The 24,372-nt window shown below is 42.7% G+C and overlaps 1 protein-coding gene across 1 annotated transcript in view; it reads left to right on the top strand.

Annotated features, from left to right (window-relative positions):
- CPS1 (carbamoyl-phosphate synthase 1) overlaps nucleotides 1-24,372 on the top strand; it is a 108,283-nt gene that overhangs the window by 22,025 nt on the left and 61,886 nt on the right. Inside the window, exons 5-16 of the mRNA XM_069021793.1 lie at nucleotides 356-412; nucleotides 4,205-4,297; nucleotides 8,500-8,589; nucleotides 9,679-9,807; nucleotides 10,372-10,478; nucleotides 10,843-10,984; nucleotides 14,573-14,650; nucleotides 16,177-16,275; nucleotides 16,951-17,046; nucleotides 21,244-21,433; nucleotides 22,505-22,662; nucleotides 23,423-23,551. Of these exons, the coding sequence (XP_068877894.1) occupies nucleotides 356-412; nucleotides 4,205-4,297; nucleotides 8,500-8,589; nucleotides 9,679-9,807; nucleotides 10,372-10,478; nucleotides 10,843-10,984; nucleotides 14,573-14,650; nucleotides 16,177-16,275; nucleotides 16,951-17,046; nucleotides 21,244-21,433; nucleotides 22,505-22,662; nucleotides 23,423-23,551 (1,368 nt within the window). The remainder of the gene's footprint in view (nucleotides 1-355; nucleotides 413-4,204; nucleotides 4,298-8,499; nucleotides 8,590-9,678; nucleotides 9,808-10,371; nucleotides 10,479-10,842; nucleotides 10,985-14,572; nucleotides 14,651-16,176; nucleotides 16,276-16,950; nucleotides 17,047-21,243; nucleotides 21,434-22,504; nucleotides 22,663-23,422; nucleotides 23,552-24,372) is intronic.

Below are 24,372 nucleotides of genomic sequence, written 5' to 3'. Positions count from 1 at the left end.
AAAGATGAGCTCTCTATTTTGTGCTTTTTAGTGCAGAAACTAGATTTGAACAACTCGGCTGTTTATGAGTGGGAATAAGGAGGAGAAATGAAGAACTGCAGTGAGGCAGCCTTGGCAGACTGCTGCTGAGAGCCTGAGCTCTCAAGGTCAGGCTGGATGGGGCTGTGAGCAACCTGGTCTAGTGGAAGGTGTCCCTATCTATGCCAGGGGGTTGAACGAGATGAGCTTTAAGGAGTTTGCCAGCCCAAACTGTTCTATGATTCTGTGACATGTTCTTCTCATAAAAGTGATCTGGCTGCTGCCTTCTTTCCATTTTAGCTGCCTGTTCTCTAACTTATCCCTGGATTTTCTTCAGGTGCCTGCACTGTATGGGATTGATACCAGAATGTTGTCCAAATTAATTCGTGACAAGGTATGATCTGCTTCCCTTGATCCAGTTGCATTAACCTTGCTGATGCTAGGCCCTTTCCAGGTTCAGCAAACCTGGAGCCAAAATGGTTCTGCTGGGCTGCCTTGACTTCAGATGCTGCTCAGATCCATATGCTCTTCCAAAGGCTTCTGTACTGCTGGGCAATGATCTAATCCCAAGGAGCCCCCTCTCTCTGGCTCTGCTCTGGGTTTCCTATCCTGCATAAGTGAGCTAGCACAAGGTGATGTAAATGAAAGGCCTCAGGTAGTGTCAGACACAACAGGTGGTTAATATCAAGCACATTGTCATGGTTTGACACTGGCCAAACACCAGGCACCCATGAAAGTCATTTGCTCACTCTCTCTTCCTTAGAGCTGGGCAGAGGAGAGGGGAAAAAAAACCCTTACAAAGGGCTCATGAGTTAAGAACTGGGAGGAAAACACTTTATGGGCAAAACAGGTTCAAATTTAAAGGTATTAAGTAAATTTATTATTAACAGAATCAGAGGAGGATAATGAGAAGTAAAATAAGCCTTTAAAACACCTTCCCCCCCTGTGGCTCCCAGCCCCTCCCTCTTTCCCACCAACAGCAGGGCATGGGGGTTTTGGTCAGTTCATTGCCTGAGATCTTTTTCAGTTCGCTCAGGGAGCAGTGTCTTTCCTCTGCTATGTCATGAGTCCCTCCCACAGGCAAAACAGTCTTCCCAAAACTGCTGTGGCGTGGGTCACTTGTCCACTTGTCTTTTAAGGACAGGCTGATCTAGTTTGGAAGCAAGGACCTTCTTTCTCAATCTCTGGAAGCAGGGGCCCTCTCTCTTTATTTGGGTCTCCCACTGGATCACAGCTTTCTCTGACATCCACTCGCTCCGACATGAGCACTTTTCCCTATGAGCTGCGAGTGGATCTCTGCATCCTCTGTCACAATTACAGGGAGATGGTTTGTTTCAACGTGGTCCTCACCACGGCTTGCAGACGAATTACAGCTCCAGCTCTTGGAGCACCTTCTCCCCCTCCTTCTCCACTGACCTTGGTGCTGCCATGTTGTTCTCTCTTAAAAGTGCTGATTTCCTCCTCTTCTCTATCTGGAAGAAAAACTACTGCCCATAGGTACTATTGCCAGCAAGTTCCACCAATTCAAAGATTCTTGCAGCATCCTGCAGTGCCAATAGGTTGATTTCGTCTAGATTCTGCATCAGGGAATCGCTTGCCATGGTTCTGCTGCTGGCCATGTGGCCCCACCACTACTGCACGGGCGGTCACAGCTGCTGCAGTGCTGGTGCTATTTAATGCCTCTCCTCATGTGGGGTGCTGGGAAGGAGAAGACAGTGCTGCCACTCCTGCCCTTCTGCCCGCGGCATGGCTGGCTAGGGGCGGCCAGGCAAGCAAGGCTTGCTGTGGGCTGCACTAAGATGGCGGCAGCCTCAGTGCATCGCTGTGGGCTGCGCCGGGAGGCCCCGGTCGGAGCGGCTCTCCTCCCTGGGAAAAAACTGTGTACGCACTGCTTTGATTTTCTTCTTAAATATATCATCACAGAGGCGTTACCAACCTCTCTAACTGGGCCAGCAACATGTCCATCTTCAGAGCCATCAGAGGTTGGCACTGTTGGACATGGTGTAAGCTTCCAGCAGCTTCTCACAGAAGCTACTTCTGTGCCCCCCCGCTACCAAAAAAACAGGCTGTGCCAAATCTACACGCACATCTTAATTCAGAAACAGTCAAACAGAGCAACAAGTCTGTGAGATATTGTGGATATTAGTTCACAGACAGTGACACCTTTGGTCAGTGCAAATTCTCCTGCTCCTCTGAGACAAAGGAATGCCTACAGTCATCTAAGATGGATTCCTAACCTGGTTTTCTTTGGCTGAAGCCTGCTATTATTTTCAATAACCATTACTTTTCTCTGTTTTCCAAGAGCTGAAAATTGAGGTCATACATAGGATTATGTAATGAAATGAAGGTTAATGTGAAGGTACATTTCACACTGGCTGAAACGGTGACAAAGGCCAGTCTTAATGTAAATTTGCCTGGGAGGCTCTTCTTTCCTAAAGGATTATCTGAAGCTGCACTTTTCTTTAGGTGATCAATTTGCAGTCTGCAGCCCAACCCCATGCCCCCTTTCATTCCGCAGCGCAAAACAGGAATGACCCAGCTTGAATAGAGGAATATTTGTAGAAATGAGTTCTTATAGGAAGATTTGGCATTGTCCTGCTCTTACAGATAGCATACAAGTACAATTTAATACAATAGAAAATGGCAATATGTTTACTGCTTTCTTAAGACGTAATAGATCACCATTCCTTTTATTTAAAGTAAATACTTTCAGTGTTTGTCCTGTAACTTAGTAGTGTATGGCAGTGAGTCCCATTATACTGTGACTTTGAGTGGCATTGGTGTATGGCTTTTAAAAAAGTGCATAATGTCACTTCTTCACCCAGTTTTCTCAGGTTGAAAAAAACTAATTAGAATTTCACTCCATGTCTCTATAAAAATTGGGGCTGGGAACAGGGCTTCCTTATAATAAATCCAGAAATAAGCAATGACTTGTTAAACTGGACTAAAGATAAATGCAGGGTGCCATTTGGCTGAGAACAAGGGCTTTAAGAGCTTCGTTATCAGCATTTATGGAACTCACTGAAGGGTGGCACTCAGAACCATGACTCTCAAGCACCCCTCAGCACCCTTCTTTCCAAGAACAGGACTTGTTGAAAATGGTGATGATCTTTTCAGGTTTGCTTCATGTGAAGCAGCTTGGAGCAGCTTTTGGTGTAAGATGCTACTCAAGAAGACATAGGATGTCAGCCACTGTTAGAAGCAAAACTCTGTCCTTAAAACTTGCCCTTGTTAGTGTGCATGGCAGTGCAAGATATTGGCTGTTGCTTGCTCTAGAGAAGCGGCAAGAATACTTCAGGTATGGCAAGCCAGGGAAGTATCTCAAAGAAGAATCACTAAACCCAAGGAGCAATCCTAGTGTGAATACTAGTGTAATATCCACAGAACAAGCTGAGTTTAACATGTTTGATCATGAAAGTGGGATGTGATAAATTTACCACAAAACATTGACTTCCTCTGTTTTACTTTCCCCTTCCATCCTTGAAAAGTTCTGTAATGCACACCCTGTCCCCATGCTGAGAAGAGGTTAACTCTAGATTAATCCCACTTACTCCAGGAGTGGGGCAAAGCCAAAGCAGAGATTTTTTTTCCACATAGAACTTATGAGAAGAAGGATATGCTGCTGGCAGAACATGAGTGTCCTAGCTTCTGCCAGGTGGTAACAGCAATATAGAATAGGGCTTGCTGGAGGTGATTTTTATTTTTAACAGCTTATTCAGAAAACAGCTGGGCTGACCTGCCTCCTACATAGCTTTTCCTTACACCAGTTCTGCTGCCTTGTGCCTATCCACATGAGGCTGCTGAAAACCTCACAGTGGGTTTCCAAAACCAAAAAAGCTTCAAACCACTTTGTGGATTACTCCCAGATCTACATGACAGTTATGTGGGGATCTGAATTCTGATCTTCTCGGAAGACAACTCAATTTTGTATCACAACACAGCTTGCCAGAATGCCTATTAACAAATTTTACTGTTGATAATGTCTCTCCACTGAATGAAGGGGTTTAAACAGATTTTTGATACTGAGGAAGGCTCATAAACTTCTGAAAATGCTAAAAATGGTTATAAACTGCCAAGAAACCATCTTTAAACAGCTGTCCCAGTTGCTGTGCCTGTCAACACCTTTTCCCAGTGTTCACAGCTTTTCCTTTGCTCATGCTTTGTTTTTTCTGATGTATTTCCACAGGGCACAGTACTTGGGAAGATTGAATTTGAAGGTCAACCCGTAGAGTTTGCAGACCCAAATGAGCAAAACTTAATTGCAGAAGTTTCAACAAAGGTGAGAAGTTCTTCTGTAGTATCAGCGCTGTACACTCCAGGTAGTAACTGCTCCCCATTTGCTCTGGGGATCAATCAGTTCTTCTAAACAAACAGTTTGGGGATGTTTTCTAAACCGTGCACCTTTCTAGACCTTTGATGGACTGTTTTCTCAATATCTCCATGGCTCCTTAGGTGCAGTGTTGGAGATAAAAAATGGTTTGTGTTGAGCTGAATGTGGTCTGAACCATACTCTGATCAGAGAATTGTGTGTTGCAAAGACAGAGAAGTATTGGGAATATAGTTAGACCTGGTATATGGTAGATATTTTCAAACATAAAAATAATTAATAAAAAGAATGGTTGCTTTCCTTAAAAAAAAAATCAGGAAATATCACAATACCATTTGATAATCTGTGTTCAGGCATAATTTTGTTGAGGTGATTCCAGAAGAGATTTCTAGATATCAAAACCAGACCAAATTAAGAATCCTCTGCATCTAGTATTACTGGAATTGGCTGCTATGCCCGTAGATCTGAACAGACCAGCAGTGAAGTTTTTACTCTGTTAGCTGGGCATGCAAACTGTGTTCAAGTACAAGCTGAGAAGAATGTTAGAAATTGTGAGGATGTAGGAAACCAGGCCCATACTAAAAATAGTAACTATTCTTGTACCAATGCAAGGGCTAATGTCTTAAACTGTGGCCCCTTTGGCGATTTAATTGGGGGATAAAGAGTGCCCTGGATGCTTAATTGAGTGAAGTGAGAACTGAGTATATGAGTCCCTTTTGCAAATTGTGTGCTTGCTATGGTGTTTGCAGCTCCTTCAAGATCAGTGAGGCTCTGGAAGAGTTCTGCAAATAGTTGCTTGTGTACTATTCTGCACACAAGCTAGTGTGTTCATGGCATGGGTGAAAAGCAGTCCTGAACAGACTGGTGAGCGAGCAAGTGGGAGTTTGTAGCCCTCTCCATCCAGGCTTGGATTTACAGTAATAACTGGTATCCTGGGATGCCACTGGAATACGAAGGCAGCCTTGCAGATCTCTCCTTGGGGGATCTCCCTAATTCATGCCAACACCTCTGCTGTGTTTTGAGTTAGGGCTTTGTTGCTACACAGGCAATTGCTTACTGAGGTTGTGATCTAGGATTGCAAGGTGCAGGTGGAGCTATTTCGAGCAGTTTCCCAGAAACAGATAAGATTGCTGATGCTAAACTCTGCAATTACTAAGACAGCACTATTGTAAAGATGCTGAAAATAGCTTCTTAAAGGGAGATATAATAAGATTAACAGCACTTTGGTGGTCTTGTTATGTTTATAACTTCATTTTATAGGCTTAAAAAACCACATCGCATATAAAGCTGCAAACGAGGTAAGCTGTTTAATGTTGGTAATTACTGGACATGATAATCTGTCTGTTGCCAAATGGTGATTTTCGTGTAGATCAGAATACAGTATGATCAGGAATCTGTCTATCTATTGTACACTAGGAGTGATTGATTTTCTTTATTATATCCTACCCACCCCCTGCCCTTGATTAAATGCTAGTGATATAGACTCTGCTTGCTAACATTGCCTATCCAGGGCAGGGAATGTAGAAAACTGCCAGTATTCTGCAAGGACTCTTGTTGGAGATTTTTTTTGGTGCATGTGATTGTCAGGGTCACAGAGCAGATGAGAGATATTTAACCACTCCAAGCTAAAAGGTCACATCTCTCCACACATGCAGGCCCACGTACTGTTTTTGTTCTTGGCAGTAGTACCAGCAGGAGCTTTTACTCTCCCTGACCACTGGTTTGCAGCCTCCCCACATAATCCTTTCAGACTGGGACAGTTTTTTAATGGGCTGTGCCATGAACAGGTGAAGGAAATCTTCTGGCTTTTTATTTTAACAATTCTCTGATTCAGCTCCCAGTCTAGTTTCTGTCTAAACATACTCTTGGCCAGATGCAGGGGACAGGTCAGGTCTCTGCAAGACAGTGTGTGACAAGTGGGTTGTGGAGACGGCAACATCTAAAATCAGTATTGCTGCTGAAGGACATCTTGTAACAAATCATAGCTAATTAATTGGACTGGGAGAAGTTTTGAATGTAAGGTAATTGAAGTACCTTGAAGTGGTGTTGCCTCACAACTCCCTCTGGTCATGAGAACAGCCAAGGAGAACCTTTAAAGGAGGTTTTTGCTTCATAATATTTTGTTATGTTTTTAAGTATGGATGTTGTGAGAAATTGAGGGGTCTTCAAAAGCCCCTTTTGAAAAGGACAGTGAGTTTTTCTTAAGTGACACAGGATGCTAAGCTAGTTTCTGTGAGAACTGAACACCTTAATCTTCCTGAGATTTTTGAAACCCACCACCCAGAAACCTGAAGAATAGCAGGTAGAAGACCCATAAAATTCTTGTGCAGTGATACAGTTCCACTGTGGACAGTTGGAAGCAGAATCTGCTTGCATATCAGTAACTGTGAAGATACCATCACATGTTGTCAGGCACAGCTTCTTATCAGAAGCCTGGAGTGATCTAACAAGACCCAGGTTCAGTATGATTCTACTCATTCTAAAAAAGGATTGTAGGATACTTTGCCATCTGATTATGTAATGTAAACTACAAGATTATGTTCCCGCACAAAAATCTCCTTTCTGCATTACACACCAGGAGTCACAGCAGCAGTGGTAGCTCTACTGGCTCAGGGCTGAGGCACATTCTCAGAGATGGAGTAGGGACCAGTGGGGATTCATGTGTGGCAGCTTGAAGCCTTGTAGTGAAGGGAGGTGCTCCTTGCACCCCATTTCTTGCACCCTTGCTCCTGACATGGCAGTAAGTCTCTCCTGATGATGATCAGAGCTGTCCTCACACAGGACACACTCTTGCATTCTGAAAACCTCTGCATTTCAATCTCTGCAAGGATAAAAGTTCAAACAACAACTGAGTTAGGGTAACACACAGGGAGGAGTTGCAATATTCTGCTAACAAACTTCATCTTGAATTATCTGCTGAAGGAATGTCTTTCCTTCTGGCTGATCATATTTCTCCTTTTAAAAGATTCAGTTTGTCACCCCACACCAGCCATATTGGATATGGATTTTAGTATCTTTTCATAAGGAGGCCCAGCTGTGTAGTATGGATGCGAGGGAAGCTGATTAAAGGGAGTCACTTAGCGTAAAAAAGAAAAAAAAAAGACCAAAAAAAAAGAGCTTGTTTTTTCCAGTGATACCCAAGAGAAAAGCCACTTTGGGCAAAGTACATTTGTCAATCTCATCTGTCAATATCATCTTTCAGAGGCTGAGTGTAACTGAAGGTAAGCACAGAGTTTGTTTTTAGGAGGAATAAGGCAGCCTTATGTGGTTATTGATGAATAACATCAATAACTGCTGCCTGCAGTCATGTAACAAGTAAAGTAATTCAACAAGCTTCAGAAAGAAGCTGTCCATAAATAACCTTACATCAGTGCTAGAGAGCTGTCTGACAGTGCATCTGCAATGGCACAGTATTAAGGCCATTTAACATACAGTGGTTTGACTTCACTCTCTTCCATTCTGGCTGTGACCAGTAGATAACTGGGTGTACAAAAATAATGGTCCAGATTTGGGACTGGTGACAATTTATTTTGTGGAATGGGTTAAGGAACAGCAGCTGGAAGAGAAGTTGTGAGATAAAACTGCCAGGTCCATATGAACATAGGCCATGCTTGGTGAGAGGCCGGCCTGGTCTGTACTGCCATGATGCACAGGTCACTCACAGGCTATCTCCAGCTGTGCTGTGCTTTGGTCTTACTGGGACTGGCAGGTTGGGGTGGTATTTCATGTGATGGATCTGTAGCTGGTGCCAAGCAGCCTTGCTCCACTGGCATTAGCAGGATGACTGCACTTCAGCTGAAAATCTCTCACTGGGTATCTGGCTTGTTTCTCTTGGGCTTCAATAATCTCTGAGAACTGGCTTTTTGCTTCGCTGCTAATGAGGTGACACACAGGAAAAAAGCTTGTCATTAGCTATGGAAACAAGGGATTGCTTAGGAATTACTGCTGTAATCAACAGTATATAAAAGAGCTTTGTAACTTTACGGAAAAATGAAGGAAGCAGTAACGTCTGCAGTATTCCTGGAGATTTCCACATAAATTGATTAAGTACCAGTTGCTGCACATTGGTGAAAAGTTATTCTGCTGCCTATCTTCCCTGTGTTTTGGGGACAGGGTGTGATCTGTCATTCACAACAGCATCTGTCTTTTTATAGGAAGTCAAGATTTATGGCAGAGGGAATCCAATTAAAGTTGTAGCTGTTGACTGTGGGTTGAAGCACAACATTATCCGTCTCCTAGTAAAGGTAGGTCAGTGCTTGATGCCCCTTGTCACTTATTTTGCTTTGGCAAGAGCCTCACCTGTACTCATGAGCCTTCCTTACACCTGGACACCTGCATTCTAGTTTCCCTCCTAAAGGGAGGTACAATTTTTAGGATAATTTTTATGGACTGGGAGGTGTTTTCTGCACTTGGTACACTGTATTGAGGGGATAAAGAAGAGGACCTGTACAGCAGCCTCTCAGTCATGGGAAGAACCCCAGAAGATGAGTTCTCAAAAAATGAGGCACAACTTCTCTAAAGAACAGTGAAGGAAGGTCAACCCAACATTGTTAAAAATAAGTAAATGGGGGGAAAAATGCAGTGATGGTGGTGAATGGTTGAAACAGGCCCAAAGTACTTGTGGAATGTTCATCCTTGAAGATATTAAAAACACAGCTGCCCCAGGCCCTCAGCAACCTGCCTTAAAGTAGAAATTACCTCTGCTTTGTGCAGGGATTGGACCTGATAACCTCATGAGGCTTCTGCATCCTGAGTTATTCTTTGAGTCTAGAATTCTGTGAAAATCTTTTCTTCTTTTTAGCACAGTGATGTTGCAGTTCTTGCTTCTTTAGCCACACAGAAGGACAGAAGGCAGTGTCCTCATATTCTCTAGATGCACAGGATTTCCCTGATTCAATTTTTTAATTAATGTGGATGTTTGTATCAGTTTTGATGTGTAGGACTACTTCTGGCATGTCATAGAACAAGGCTGGAAAGCCTTAATTTAGCAGTTAGGATGAATGCACTGTGTAGAAATGAACCTGTGTTACATGTGTTTACACTTATTTTGCTTTCCATTAGTAACTTTTGATCTCATCAGTGAATTTCAGAGTAACTTGACAAACACTGAGGTGGCTCAAAGGGGCCACATCTACCAGTTTTGTGAAAGTAATATGGTCAGATAGTGGAGAGAAGCTGCATCATGGGCAAAGGAGATAACTGATGACTGAAATACTAACTCAGGCTCTGGAACATGAGAGCAGAGGAAGAACCTCCTTACAAAAATTCATTTGTTTCCCTCCTTCCTTCATTTCTTATTCCCTTTTTTTATTTTTTTTATTTTTTTTTTTTAGCGAGGTGCAGAAGTACATTTGGTTCCATGGGACCATGACTTTACTGGTATGGATTATGATGGACTCATAATTTCTGGAGGTCCAGGGGATCCCATGAAGGCCCAGGAAGTGATTCAGAATGTCAGAAAGGTACAGTGCAATGCCTACAGGCTGATTATACCTGTTAATTTGCCTTTTTTTCAAGTGCTTGAAGTAACAGTTGGTTGTACTAACCTGTTATGGGCCAAATGTTGTTTAGACATTTCAGCTGCCTGGAATATTCCTCATGTTGGTCCAGTGGGATTTGTCTCCAGCCCAGTATTTACAATAAGGCTTTATAGACCTTGGTGAACAATAAATGGCAAACATGATGACCACAATTACCATACCAGTGCTTTGAAGTACCCTGTGCTCTTTCAGGTCTTCTGTGACCTTAGGAAAGAACAGCATTGATTTCAGAGCTCGCACTTGGAATAATGTCACACACTAAATGGCTGTAATGTAGTGTCATTGCTTATTTCCTCCTAGTAGTCTGACACCAACTGTGCTCTGAGGCTTCCCTCTGAACCAGAGGAAAGGGGAAACTTTCCTTCATAGGCTGTTGCCACTCTGGCATTCAGCTTTTTTCCCAAGTCTGTGAGGGAACTAGCATGGTTTTGCTGGAATTGCTGGACAGAGCCACTCCAATATCTGTTAAAAACCTTTTCATTTTAGGTCCTGGAGAGCAATCGCCCAGAACCCCTGTTTGGAATTAGCATGGGGCATCTAATCACTGGAATAGCAGCTGGAGCTACTTCCTACAAGATGCAGGTGGCCAACAGGTGCAGCAGCTCTTCTTCCCAGACAGAGCAGTTCAGCACTGGGGCTATGGAACAGCAGTTCTCTGCTGCTGAACTGCCTTAGCAGCAGCTGGCATCTCAGTAACATTGCTCCTTCATCCCAGCCATTCTCTTTGCCTTTAATTTGAACTGCCATGTCATTCTCTACCTTTCTTGAGTGTGTTTTGAAAGTATTTGATGTAATTGAACCCTATCAAGCTGAAGAATAGCAAAGTTTCTCCTAGGATTTATCATTTTGAGATTGTCTGCCAGTATTTTACTGCTACTATTGAACTGTTATGTGCAGCCCCACAGTTACCAGCTCCTCCTAATTTTGGCACTTCTGTCCTCTGATCCCTTTTTCCAGAGGCCAGAACCAGCCTGTCCTGAATGCAGTGAATGGACAGGCTGTCATCACTGCTCAGAACCACAGCTATGCCATTGACGGCTCTGCCCTCCCTCCTGGCTGGAAGCCTCTCTTTGTGAATGCCAACGACCAAACGAATGAGGTGAGCTCCTGCCTTATTCCAGATACCTGTACAGAGAAGCCTCTAGTGAGGGAAGATCTCTGGCTTTTTTCACCTCCTGTAAGCTTGCTCTCACATTATCAAGGCTAAATTTGTTGATTTGACCATCTACTTTACTTGGAGCCCTGCTTTACAGCCAGGGTACCCCACTGTACCAGCCCCACTGCACTAGATTGCAACAGTGACTTTATGATTTCCCTGAACGAAGCCTGATTAATTTCCATGATTTCCCTGCTGCTGGAGGTGATCACTCAGCTACCATTGTCTTATGGTTTGTGCCACAGCAGTGCAAGCCTGTGTCACCAGTTTGTTGTGTTGGTTCTGTGTTGGCCAGCACAGAAAAGGGATATCATTGCATTCTAATTTGGTCTGTTATTGTAAATATAATTCCACTGACTAAAGTCATGAGGAAGAGGGACTGCCCCTAGACAATAGCTTACAGGATCTAAGATAGAAGTCCAGTGTCAAGTGACATCCATGTTTGAGATCTCAAGCTTGCAATTGCCCATATCAAATATTTTCCATGATGTCCAATGTTGTGTTAGTGAAATCTTGTTAATTATCAGGAAATCAGTGAAAAGAAGGTATTTTCAAAATCATGGAAATATGCCTCTCTCTCTTGTTTTGTATGAATGCCCCACATCAAGTCTGGCAGATTGAACAGTGCTTTTCTAAGCTACCCATCTGATGATTTTAGAAAAAGTTTGGTTTGTCATTTGCTTTTTTTCTTTATCATTACAGAAGGATATCTAAACACAGAAGGGTATCTAAACATAGACAAATTTTACCAAACAAAACATTGATACAAAAAATTTACAGCTGTTTGGCTCAGTTTTTGAAATGAGTTTATTTCCACTGGGTTGACAGACTAAACCCTTTCATTCCCAGGCCTTTCATGTTTGCTTTAGCTGGAATTTGGAGACAAAGGTGATAAGGTTGAACATGAGTCTTCTGGATCTAGTAGAATGATGTTCTTTCATGTGAGCTAAAAAGATAGTTCTGTGAGCCCCAAAGCAGCAACAGTCTCCTAAACCTTCATAGATGGAGAGGGACAAGGACTGTGATGGTTTAGCATGGGATGCACAAACAGGGTCAGGGCTGGATTGTCTGTCATGTGCAGTCTGTTGCATTCCTCTGCTTGAAGAAGAAAAAGCATTTCTTGTGGCTGACCTGACCTATCACAGCTGGACAGGGCCAGCACAGGTTTCCAAATACTGACAAGCCATGGAGTGAATATTTTTAAAAGATATTTGTATGTGACTATAAGGAACATGGGCATTCAGGGAAAATGTGACAGACTGTTGGAATTCTTTACTCTGAGAGCAGAAATTAATGCCATAATGGATCAGTTGTGGTCAGCTCATCTCTCATCCCTGTCCTATCCTGACATCCCACCCTGCAGCTCTGGATGGCACTGTGGCTCTGCGCGAGACTGTTTGGGCTCCTTTGTCCATTCCTAAGGGAAGCAGGTTGTATCACGACTCCTTTTTCCCAAATTTCTTCTTGAGGAACTTCTCTACCCCTGTCTGGAGTTGGGGACCATGAGGACTACCTACAGGGTAGTCTCCCAGTGGATCATGCTTCTTGATGCTATCAGGCCATTCAAATGAGAAATCATTTTTCCTGGCTCCAGCTGAAATGACAAACATTGTCTCTAAACTCAGTTTAGGTCCTTCATAGCTTTTGTTTGTCCACAGCAGTAGTCCCCTTCATCATTCTGCCCAACCCAGGGCAGAGATCAAGGCCCTGTGTCAGCATTTAAAGTGAATTATGGAAATCAAGAGTGTGACCAAAATCCAATTATCCTATGACAGAACCAATCAGCTTGGGATGGTTAAACCATTCATTCCTGTCGCGGGTTGGGTTTGTCCCGGGCGGAAACACCAATTTAGTGTAGTGGTTTGGTCTAAAATACTCATTACTGTTTATCTTCTGTGAGATAAGAATTAGGAGAAATGCAAAGCAGGCACCAACTTGAATGAATATAAAGAAGTTTATTAACAGACCTAAAAGAAGAAAAGAAAAAAATTATACCACCTTTAGAACTCTCCTCCTCCCCCCACCTTCCTCCCTTCTCCCACTGACAATGTAAAGACAACCCTTAAGATGTTCAGTCTGTTTACCACTTCCATAATAACCTTGTTCAGTCCATTTAGAAAGAGAAGTCTCTTTTTGCTCATGCTATGAAAACAGTATCACACCGAGACAGCCACCCACTTCCAAATATTGTTCAGTCCATTCAGGAAGAGGAGTCTCTCTGCTTACGATGTGAGTCCCTTCCCCCGACTTGCAGCTTTTCCCACAACTGCTTTCGAGGGTCCACTCTTGAAAGTTTTCTGGGGTACAATTTTAAGGTTGAGCTGTTCAGAAACAAAAAAAACAGAGGCCCTTCTCCTTCCCTGGGAGCAAAGGGTCATCTTCATCTTTAAGACTATCTCTGGAAGCATCTCTAGGAATTGAGGTTTTTCTCCTTTCCTCTTTGGAGCAAAAGTCCTCATCTGGTTCATCTGGTTCATCTCTCCCTGTCCAAGCTTCTCATGAAATTACAGCTGCGGCAGCATCTGCCTATTGCTTATGACTTGAACACTCCACCCCCCATATCTTCATGAAATTACAACGGGATACTCTGATATATCATAGCTTCACAACAGACTTTCAGCTTTAAGCATCTCCTCTCTCTCTTCCCTCAGGTTTTCAGCTCTTCACAGCAATAAAAGGGTTAATCTCACCTCGGCCTTGCAGCTGGAATGTGGCTTATCGCTGTTGGTCACCTGACCTCTGCCGGACAGAGGTGCCGCTTTGCTGAATCTCGGCCGCAGTGGAGGGGGGGGGGTTCCGAGCCGCTCTGGCTGCCCACGGCAAGGCAGTGGGGGGGGGGTTCCATGGCTGGAACAGGCCCATGGCTCCAGGCTGGCCGTGGCCCGGCCCGGCCTGGCCCAAGCAGGGCCTGGCCGGGCCTGCTGGCCCCTGCACGGGGCCTGCAGCCACCTGTGCCAGCGCCAGAAACGAGAGAGAGCTTGGGGGGGAGTTTGTCTGTTCTTAAGTGTGGATCACAGGGGCGGTCACAACTTTAAGTGGCTTAAAGAATTGTCCATATTCAAACTGGCCAGCTGATAGGTTCTATCAGGTCCCAGAGGAAGCTGTAAGCACCCCTTAGCAAGGATATCGCTTCCGGGACTATGCTTGCTAACCCATGACAATTCCATAACAGCCTTGTCCCAGGTGATCATTTCTTGCCAGGTATGTTTTTCTTCTCTGCCCAGTCCCAGGACTGCCTCTGCAGGGAGCCCAGTGTACCTGCTCTGTCGGGTGCTTGCAGCTTATCAGTATTTGGTGTTGCAGTGAAAGCAAGGTCTCTCTCCACTGTGTCCCCCAGCCCATGGACAGGTGAGGGTTGCACAGGCCCTGGAGGGTTAACAGCAGAGCAAGAGACTGGGAATGAAATGGGTGTCAATTTGACAACCCCTAGAAATCCTTTGGCCTTCAGTGCTTACAGGGATAAGGTGTGGCTTTCTGTTCACTTGCTTGCTTGTCAGGAGGTGTCTAAGAGAGTTGCTTTTATTCTTGCAGGGAATTATGCATGAGACCAGATCGATTTTCACAGCGCAGTTCTATCCAGATGCAAATCCTGGGCCAAGGGACACAGAGGTAAAGTATGAGGGCTGATCTGGTCTTGCTTTCAGATGGCCTTGTGGATGCAGATACATATCAGCTGGTGTACCAGTTGGTGATGGTCCTAAATCTTGGGTTTGGAAGTGTCAGGATCCTAGAAAAGGGCCCAGTCATGCATAGGCTTTTGTCTGCTTAGCTTGATCTGGAGCTAATTACAATCAGCAGCAAGAGGTCTATTGACTTCTTAGTGCTTTGGATCAGTGATTCCATTTATATGATGTATATGTATTGAGTCCTGGTGGGATTATCTCTGTGTTGGAAGTTACTAGAGTGCTTAAGCCTTTGCAGGATCAGGCTCAAATTTCTTGCAAAAGAAATAGGATTTCCTGCAAAAGGAATAGGATTTTGTCTTAACAGTAAAAAATACTAGCCAGATGCTTTGTAAGAAAATCATTAACTTTCTAATACACTTTAGTTCCACTTTCAAATTTTATAATTACTATAGAGTTATGTAAATGGATTCATACTTCCTCACTCTGGTTCTCCTAAGTGAAATGAAATTTTAATCCCCCATCTGTGACTTCACACAAATTCTGTAACAACTGGTTGCATAGTCACACAATATGACTAAGCAGCACCAGGGGATGTGGAAGGCAGAGGAAGCATGTCTGAACATAAATAAACTATTTAGTATTTCCTGAGAGAGGAAGATGGAAGTATACCTAGAAATGCTTATTTTAATCTTAATTAGGCGATGGTGATTAAACCTGCAAGTAAATCTCTTGATATCAGGAACTTTCATAGCAATCTGATTGACTAGTGAATCTCAGAGAACTCAAAAAACTCAGCTGTGTGTTTTTTCCAAGTCTGTGCACTCCCACTGCTGGGATGGTTTGATAACATCGTGCCTATTTTGATAGGCTTGCAGGACCCATCCATACTCCTTCCACAGGTAAATTCCCAGCAGTCAGCCAGTCTCAGGGGCTGTGTGGCAGAAGCCTGGCAGGTGTGGGGTGGGTGGGAAGCCTGTCCCACTGCCTGTAGCTGCCTGATTTCAGTGAGGGTCCTGCTGCCTGCCTGCCCTGCCTGGTTGGAGAGCACTTTTCTGACAGCTGCTCTGGGACCTCCTCTGGAAGGACAATTCTGATTTCACACAAGTGATGTTTAGCTATCCATGCTCAGAACCCTGCTCTGTAGCAGGCACCATTCCAGATGTCTCCCTGAGCTAGTTCAGCATATGCTCTTCTGTGTTTTAGCTTTTGATGCACGTTCATTCGTTGCACTGGCAGCCACATAGAAGCAGAGCACACAGACATGATTGATGTGTGTTTTCTTCCTGATTATGACTTCACTTTCTTGAATGCAGCTTTGTCAGATATGTCAAAGTTGTTATATAAATTTCAAATAATGATCCCCTCTTCTCAGATGGTGTAAACCTGCCTGCTGAAGGCAGCAGAGCAGAGCTGATTGCATGAGTTCACAAATGGCCTGGTTTTTCCTTCTTTGCTTGGTATATATTTAGCTCAACTTTGGCAATAAATACATGTGTTTATTTTTCCTAGTTCCTATTTGATTCATTTATTTCCCTGGTTAAGAGAGGGAAAGGCACCACCATTTCCGCGGTCCTTCCCAAGGCTGGAGTGACAGCTTCTAGAGTGGAGGTCAGTGTACAGATATTTTCATGCCTGTTGCTGAGAACTAGTTAATTCCTACTGAACCCATGGCACGAAATAGCACATGGAAATCAAAGAAGACTTCTCTTATAAAAGTCCTGACAGCTGCTTATCACACAGTCATCTGGCCTCTCTTGTGTTATTAACTCTCTTTTCTTTGAAAGAATTTTAAGTTGTGATGTTTCATGTATTTTCTTTGCAGTTCTCCCAAGAAAGGTACTCTCATAACAGCATAATGAGGTGCCCTGGGATAATCTGGCCATGAGATTTTGTGCCAGCAGTATAGTGTTGGTGCTCAGTTGCTTAGCAAATAAGTCTGAAATTCCTAATGTGAGCTGAATTTCATACAGTTTTGCTGTCTTAGAGGCAGCTGGATTTTGTGGGCAGCCAAAGTGAGGCATGGTTGTCTATAAGAACAGGATACAATTAACATGTTTATTATATGCCCTATCCATGAATCACATGTTTCTCTAAATGGAGATATATGGAAGAATTCCAGTAGAAATGCTCTTAAGAAGTAAAACTGAGGTGATTCTGAAAGTGACTTCTTTTTCGAAAACTTATGTTCTGTAATTTACGACTGTTCAGTGCTGCACAGTCTCTGTTCATTTCAACATCCACTACACTGGGACTGATTGTTTTCATGCCATTTGACACTTACAGGTCTCCAAAGTTCTCATTCTAGGATCCGGGGGTCTGTCAATTGGTCAGGCAGGGGAATTTGATTACTCTGGATCGCAGGCTGTGAAAGCCTTGAAGGTGAGGAGATACTGTGAAAATACTAACCTCATCTTTCTCTTCTCACAGCTAAACTGGTCCTCCAACTATGTCCAACTGGGGCAGGGAAGATGGTGAGGATAAATGACTGTAGGGAAAATTAGCCATTTTTGTTGGTGAACTTCCTGGTTGAGTGTTGTGAGTTAACCACTCAGAATTATCTTCCAAAGAGAGATGTTCTGGGGGTTTCCATCGCAGTCTTCAAGCAGTTTGTTATTTGTGATGTCTGCCTGGTTGCTCCAGGCTTGCTAAACTGAATGGAAATGGAGGAGGAGGAATATGGTCAGATGTACCTGAGCTGAAATTACTGGATCTTCTGTGGTATGTTAACATACTGCAACGTAGACAACCAATAACAGCTGAACAGTTGGCTGCTGCTGTACAAAAGAACCCCTAATAGAGGCAGGTTTTATAAATGGTATTTATTTTAAATGGGATGAACTTTTTAAAGGTCATATATGTCAAGTTTTGTTTCCAGAATAGATCCTAGAAAGGTTACTAGGGAAAAAGTTCATGCTAGGAGAAGGTGTAGAATGGTGGAATGTCCTGTGATGGGGTTATTACTGGTAATGTAAGAGTTGCCCAGGCCCCAAGTTCATGTCTAACCTCATGTGAAGGAGGAAGTGGGAGCTTACAGAAGCCTGACAGAGTCAGAGCAGAAGTAGCAGCTGCCTTCAGATGAGGTGATGATTGTGAGTGGTTCTGAGGCAGTTCTGATGTCACAAACATTCTATTCCTGTGCTGACCCTGGAGTGAAGGAACAAAAAAATCGGTTTTAGTAATGTTAAATATCATCTGGGGCTGCTCTGGGTTCGTCCCCATGTTGCAACACATCTTGTATTGCATGTGTGTTGTTTGTGTACTGCATTGCTGTTGCTGGCTACTACAGTTGAAACTGACCACATCATCAACAGACAAGTGCAAGTCAGGAGTGGAGGATCCCAGAGCTGGAGAGTGTAAATAATGACCCATTTGGAAAGGATGTATCTCCCTTTTATTTTCCTCCCTCTTTTGTCCTTCAAAGCTCAGGTTTGTGGAAAACGGTGGGGTTTTTTTTAGTGATAAATCTCCCCAGCTTGACCTCCCACAGTGCCCTTCCCCTTCACATGGCCACCCAAGAGCTGCTGTGGTCTGTAGGCTGATCAGCCATTCCAGAGGCAGAACTTGCCCTTCCTGACCTTGCCTTTGGCAGAGGCACTTAAGGCTGAATGTGAGAGGAGTGGCTGGTCAGCCCTGCCAAGGAAAGCAGCAGAGCATGGCTGGGAGAGAACGGACAGTTAACAGGAGACAAGAGAGATTTCTTTCCCCTTAGACTTCTTCATTTTGTTTTATTTTTTGTTATGAATTAACACGGTTTCTCTGTGCTGATGTTCTGATTCATTCTGCTCTGTGCTGCTACTCTTGCTTGGCTCTTGAATGCTGATTCATTGTAAGAAGGTGCTGATACTAATATTCAGCCTTGGACAGTTAAATGGGTGCTTCTTTTAAAGACTAAAATCTCGAGGAGATGGGACTTCCACACTCAGTAAATCTGTATCTGCAAAAATGTTCATCAAAGGCTGGAACAACCCCTGAAGAGCAAGGCCTGGAAGCATCTGTGAACAACAGACTGGCTTGTGGTCATTCAAAAATCTTCTGGATTACCTTCTGTGGGGATTATCCCAACTGAGCTGAATACGGGTGGATATTACACAAAAAGAGAAATGGAGCCATCCTAGAGTATTACTAATTCATTGCTTTAATTAAGTTGTAACAAATGTCTCCATCAGGATAGGTGACCATTATGCAGAGTTCTGTGTGTTTATAAAAAACTAAAAAAGGCAGAAGTTGAAGGAAAGGGTTGCAAGAGCATGTGGATTAAAATCCAACATCCCAAGCAATTGGGCCAGAATGATGTGATATCAGTGAAACGTCTCTCAGCACAGTGAGCATTAATTCTGTCATTAGTCATCCTCATCATCACTGCTAGCTGGTCTTTAAGATACCTTGTTGAAGATAAGCAGAGAAGAAAGAGTTGAGATGTGCAGATAGTCCAGCTTGTTGGAAAGTGATAAACTTTTCCCTCCCCCATTTGTTTTGACAGAATTGTAACCATGAAGTTCTGAATACATTTATTAGAGAAGAATGTTTTGGTCTTTTCCCTCACCACCACCATGAAAACTAACTTGTTAAGGATCACTTGTCTAAATCCAAAATATTTTCCATAAGGATTTTATATCTTCTTTCCCTCCCCTGTTCCACACATTTCCAAGGAAAGTGTGCTTCAGTGAAAAAAAATCCAACTTTTCACAGGGAAAAAAGGTCAGCAGAAATGTACAGCCTGTCTTTAAGGCAGTTTTTAAGTTATCAAAGGAAGGAGAGGAAATGTTAAACTACACCTGAACACTGAGAGCTCTGAGTGAGAATCCCACTGCTCCAGGGGAGCTATTTCTTTGTTCCCCCAAAGCAGTGAGACAATCACAAATTTTAAACACAGAAAAATCCTACGGCGTTTTCATGCTTATTGTGGACTGAGGGAAAATTACACTTTCTGTACTGATCCTAGCAACACTTCCGCAGCATTTTCTCCAGCCTGTTTCTTTATAATATTTTCAAAATATTGTCACTGTTCCTCTTTTCAATGGGAAATGCTGTTTTTTAACCTTTTAACAGTTTCCATATAGCAAATCTTTCTTTTGAAATGTAATTTGCATCTGTAATTAGTTTTTTTTTGCAAATGGTGTGTTTGTTTTTAGTTTTACCTGAAGTTGATGGAGATTAGAATGAATTCCTGTAAAAATGAGGCCGCAGCCTTTGCACTTTTCAGTCCATCTTTTCAACAAAGCAGTAGAACAGTTTCCTGTATCTGCATGTCTATTGCGTGTGGTTGACACATTTTTTTTAAGCTTGGCCACACTCATCATTATTAGCAAAACTTGGTTGGTTTCCTCATTATGTGCAAATAATTCAAGAGTGAGGAGGATTGATCTGCCCCGCTTTGACTCAGACTTTTCTATTACTGAGCAAACTAGTGCATTTCTGTCTGTAGCTAAAGAGTGGCAAGACTTTTATAGCAGGAAACAGATAAACTTTATTATCTGTTATCACTCTATCTCAGTTTCTCATCTGTGACAGAGAAAGAGCAGCGTAAAGTTTTGGCTAACATTCATCTTGCATAGAAAGGCAGAGTTTATCTTTTAATATGTGCAATATCAAATTAAAAAGTTATGGGACAATATTTTTAAACTGATAATACCAGGACAAAAAAGTATTTCTACGGAAAGTCAAAGCAAAAAATGTATTTTTACCAGTTGGTGCAAAAATCTGAGAACTTCCAAGACCTACTGCTTGGCAAGAAAAGATTAGCTTTTGATTAAATTTTTTGCTTTGGCACCCTTAATCTGACTTCCAAAGGAAGACAGGCATGAGTATGGTGGAGTTTGTTCCTGTTTCTTCTATATAACTCCTAAATGTGTTAAACAATTTCAATCAAAGTTCTGAATCATGTGGGAATCTTCATTCCCTCAAGATTCACAGGCACAAAAGTAAAGAATTGGCATTAGCTCAGCCTGGTACAAGAGACCAGAAGCTGATGCCATGAAGATTTTTTGCCTTTTGTTTTATATCCCTGTTATACCTTTTTACAACTTCTGTATTCTTAGTGCTTTTTGCCTACATTCTTGGACTTGTTTGTCAAGCTGAGAGACTAAACATTTTAGAAGCTTTGTAGCTAGGGATCAGTGTGCCCCAGACCCCAGGGTCCTCTCCAGAACACATTCTGTAAACTAAGATAGAACCATCCAGGGGAAGGCTCCTTGGGGAGGGGGTCTCACTTGAGCCTCTCATTGGGGAATCTTTGATAGATATACTAATTAGTAAGACCTATAATGTTACACCAGATCTTTTGGGTGGGCATTTTTTGTGGAGTGCATTTCGATGCGTATGACCTGGACATGTGCACCTAAGGATCCTTAAAATGAATACCAAGGTAAAATCCCTTCCCCCTTCTAACCATATATGACTCTTGATTTCAAGACCAGGAAAAGGCATCAAAGTCTCTTACAGGACAATACATAATTGTTTTAATTCTGCTGTTGGTAAATTGTGTGATGAACCCCATCTCTTCTTGCTGGTGCTGCTGCTGTTGTTAGCTTTTTTCCCCACATGTGCCTATTTTTAATGCTGATTTTAATTTTTCAGGAAGAAAATGTGAAAATTGTTCTCATGAATCCCAATATTGCTTCAGTGCAGACCAATGAGTCTGGCTTAAAGCAGGCTGATGCTGTCTACTTCCTCCCCATCACTCCACAGTTTGTCATTGAGGTCATCAAGGCAGAGCGTCCTGATGGATTAATTCTGGGCATGGGTGGCCAGACTGCTCTCAACTGTGGTGAGTGTGATACAGGTGCCTTGGCACTCCAGGCAGGAAGAATCATGGTTTTTACCAGATAACAAGTAAAGTAATAAGGGACAGGACCAGAGGAAATGGGCTCTGGTTGTACCAGGGGACATTTAGATTGGATATTAGGAAAAATTTCTTCACTGAAAGGATGGTCAAGCATTAAAACAGGCTGGAAGTGCTCAAAAGGTGTGTGGTTGTGGCACTTGGGGACATGATTTAATGGGGTACATAGTGCTGCTGGGTAAACATTGGACTTGTTGATCTTAGAGATCTTTTCCAACCTGGATGATTCTCTGATTCTGCCACATGTTCTGCAGATTTTATTTGTGCAGGCATCTGAGCCCCACGTGCCTCACTCACTGGCCAGGTTCCTGAGGGATACAGGCAGAGACACCAACCATGGGGGAGTGAGTCATTGCTAAGCTGTGAATGTAACATCTAATTGCTGGGTTTGGTACTTTAAAGTAATTAATATGTCCTGCTTTTCATCTTAAATCTTAGTTATCATAGTTGGATTGGGGATATTTTGACCACCTTCAGGCAGAAATCAAAAGGAAAAGTTACCTTCATTTAATTTCTTGCACCAATATTCACCTGTGCTGCTTTGCTCTGTGGTGCAGATGATGGCCAAGCAGTAACTGTAGATTATCCCAGGTTTCATAGATCTGAGGACAGAAAATTTCATGTTATGGTTATGAGTTCTGACAAAAATAATAAAATTAGCTGTGGATGAGCCCAGACAAGTTGTTAGCTAATCAGATATCTTTTGAATACTTTCTTTGTTCTAAATTTTCTAAATTCTTCCCTGTGAGGGTGGTGAGGCCCTGGCACAGGTTGCCCAGAGTAGCTGTGGCTGCCCCATCCCTGGTAGTGTCCAAGGCCAGGTTGGATGGGGCTTGAAGCAACCTGGTCTGGTGGAAGGTGTCCCTGCCCATGGCAGGGGGTTGGAATGAGATGAGCTTTATGGTTTCTTCCAACCCAAACCATTCTGTCCTTCTCTAATTCTATGATTCTTCATCCCTATCATTCCTCAAAACTGTGTCTTTGTTTACTCTGCAGGAGTGGAACTCTTCAAGCAAGGAGTACTGCAGCAGTATGGTGTGAAGGTCCTTGGTACCTCAGTTGAATCCATCATGGCTACAGAGGATAGAAAGCTTTTTTCTGATAAACTAACTGAGCTAAATGAAAAGATTGCTCCTAGCCTTGCAGTGGAATCGGTAAATCAGATAAATTTGCAGATGTGATTGCTATTACTGTTGCCCATTTGACTTAGTAAAAATATTTATCATTTTGTAGAGTGAAAGCTGAATGCAAGTGTGGATGCTGTAGTGTGTACAGCACTCATCGGTGATTAATGCTGGGTCCATGATTTAAAATGAGTGAAAATGCAATTAAGCACTGGGAAAACCTCAACTAATGTACCTATTGACAAGAAAAGTTAAATTATGTTGGGGTGACTCCTGTGCTGCAGCACAAAAGTATGTCACGTGTCAGGGGTACTTTTCTTAAATCATATACAAGCCATTTAGAGTTAGGATTCCAGATCCCCCAAATCAGCAGTGCTAAAATTTTTCTTGAAGATGGGAGTATGAAAACATAAAATTTGATTTGGTGGAAAGGTCTGTTTGAGTCTGGAGGAAATTAAACAGATCTTAAACTGGGATGTCTTTTGGAGGGGTTACTTCATGCTGAAGTCTCTGAAGACAGACCATGTAAGCACATTGTCCATGGTAGGTCAGCAAGGAAGTCCATGTATAGCGAAGAACAGAAGTCACCTCCCTGAGTGCATGTTGCAGTTTTCTGCTGTTTGCCAGAAAAAGGCAATATTATAAAGCAAACTTTTATTATTTTCATTTTATCTTCAGACAGTTTAGTGCCTTACTGATGGGATTTCCAGTTAACCTTGTAATCAGAGTTGAAGACTTTATTCATCTGAATTGCTATCTATTTCTGAAATGTATTCCCCTCTCCTTTAAGGTTGAAGATGCTCTGAAGGCAGCTGAAAAGATTTGCTACCCTGTCATGATACGTTCTGCCTATGCTCTTGGTGGTCTGGGGTCTGGCATATGTCCTGATAAGGAAAGTTTGCTGGACCTCGGTACAAAGGTATGTCTGGAACTGCAAATGCTGGGAATGGAACTGAACATCTGATTTTCTTAAATACTATTCTAATGTCATAGACACTGGAATTGTACATACCTTACCTTTCATCTTATCTGTAAAATGTTGCCCTGGTTAGGAACTGCCCTCTTTTCATAATTCCTGCTGACTTGGATAATGAAAAGGGCTCAATGACAGATCTTTTCAATTCATTAAAATCAAGTCATAATTTGAGCAAGTTTTTCAGCAGTTTTAGTCTGGAAGGAAACATATTGGCCTATATTCACCTACTTTCATGAGTAAATGATTATGAACAAGGAAGTTGAAACACTTGAAATGCTGAGTTATAATGTGGTCTTGGGGACAGAAGAACTGAGAGGCTTGGGCCTCTTTTGTGTTTTTGTCTAAAGATGGTAATTTTCCTAGGTCCAAAGCTCATTTAGCAGGATGACACTTCATAATTTGACAACTACCAGCTGTCTCTGGCTGTGAAGACAGCTCTTTTTCTGCAGAAAATCCGGGATTGTTTAAACATTTGCTGTGAAAAATAAACAGATAATTGGGGAAAACAAATCAAAAGCTTTTTTCCTTGTCAAAAATACAGAATTTTAGGAAATAAAACTCTATGCCTATGGGTTTCTAAAATTCTTGGGTTTGTTTTTTCCTGGCTTGCTGAGCCTCTTAATCTTTCACTTATTTCCAGAAAGAAATACTGCCGATGCCACTAAGAGCTGTATGTGCAAATGACTTCTCTGTGTTCCCCCCCTCTGCTGTCATGCAAACAGACTTTGGGTCTGGTGTGCTCAGTGCTGAACAAACACTTCTTG

Source organism: Aphelocoma coerulescens, chromosome 7, assembly GCF_041296385.1.
Source record: "Aphelocoma coerulescens isolate FSJ_1873_10779 chromosome 7, UR_Acoe_1.0, whole genome shotgun sequence".
Lineage (NCBI taxonomy): Eukaryota > Metazoa > Chordata > Aves > Passeriformes > Corvidae > Aphelocoma > Aphelocoma coerulescens.
This window is presented reverse-complemented; position numbering and strand designations above follow the sequence as displayed.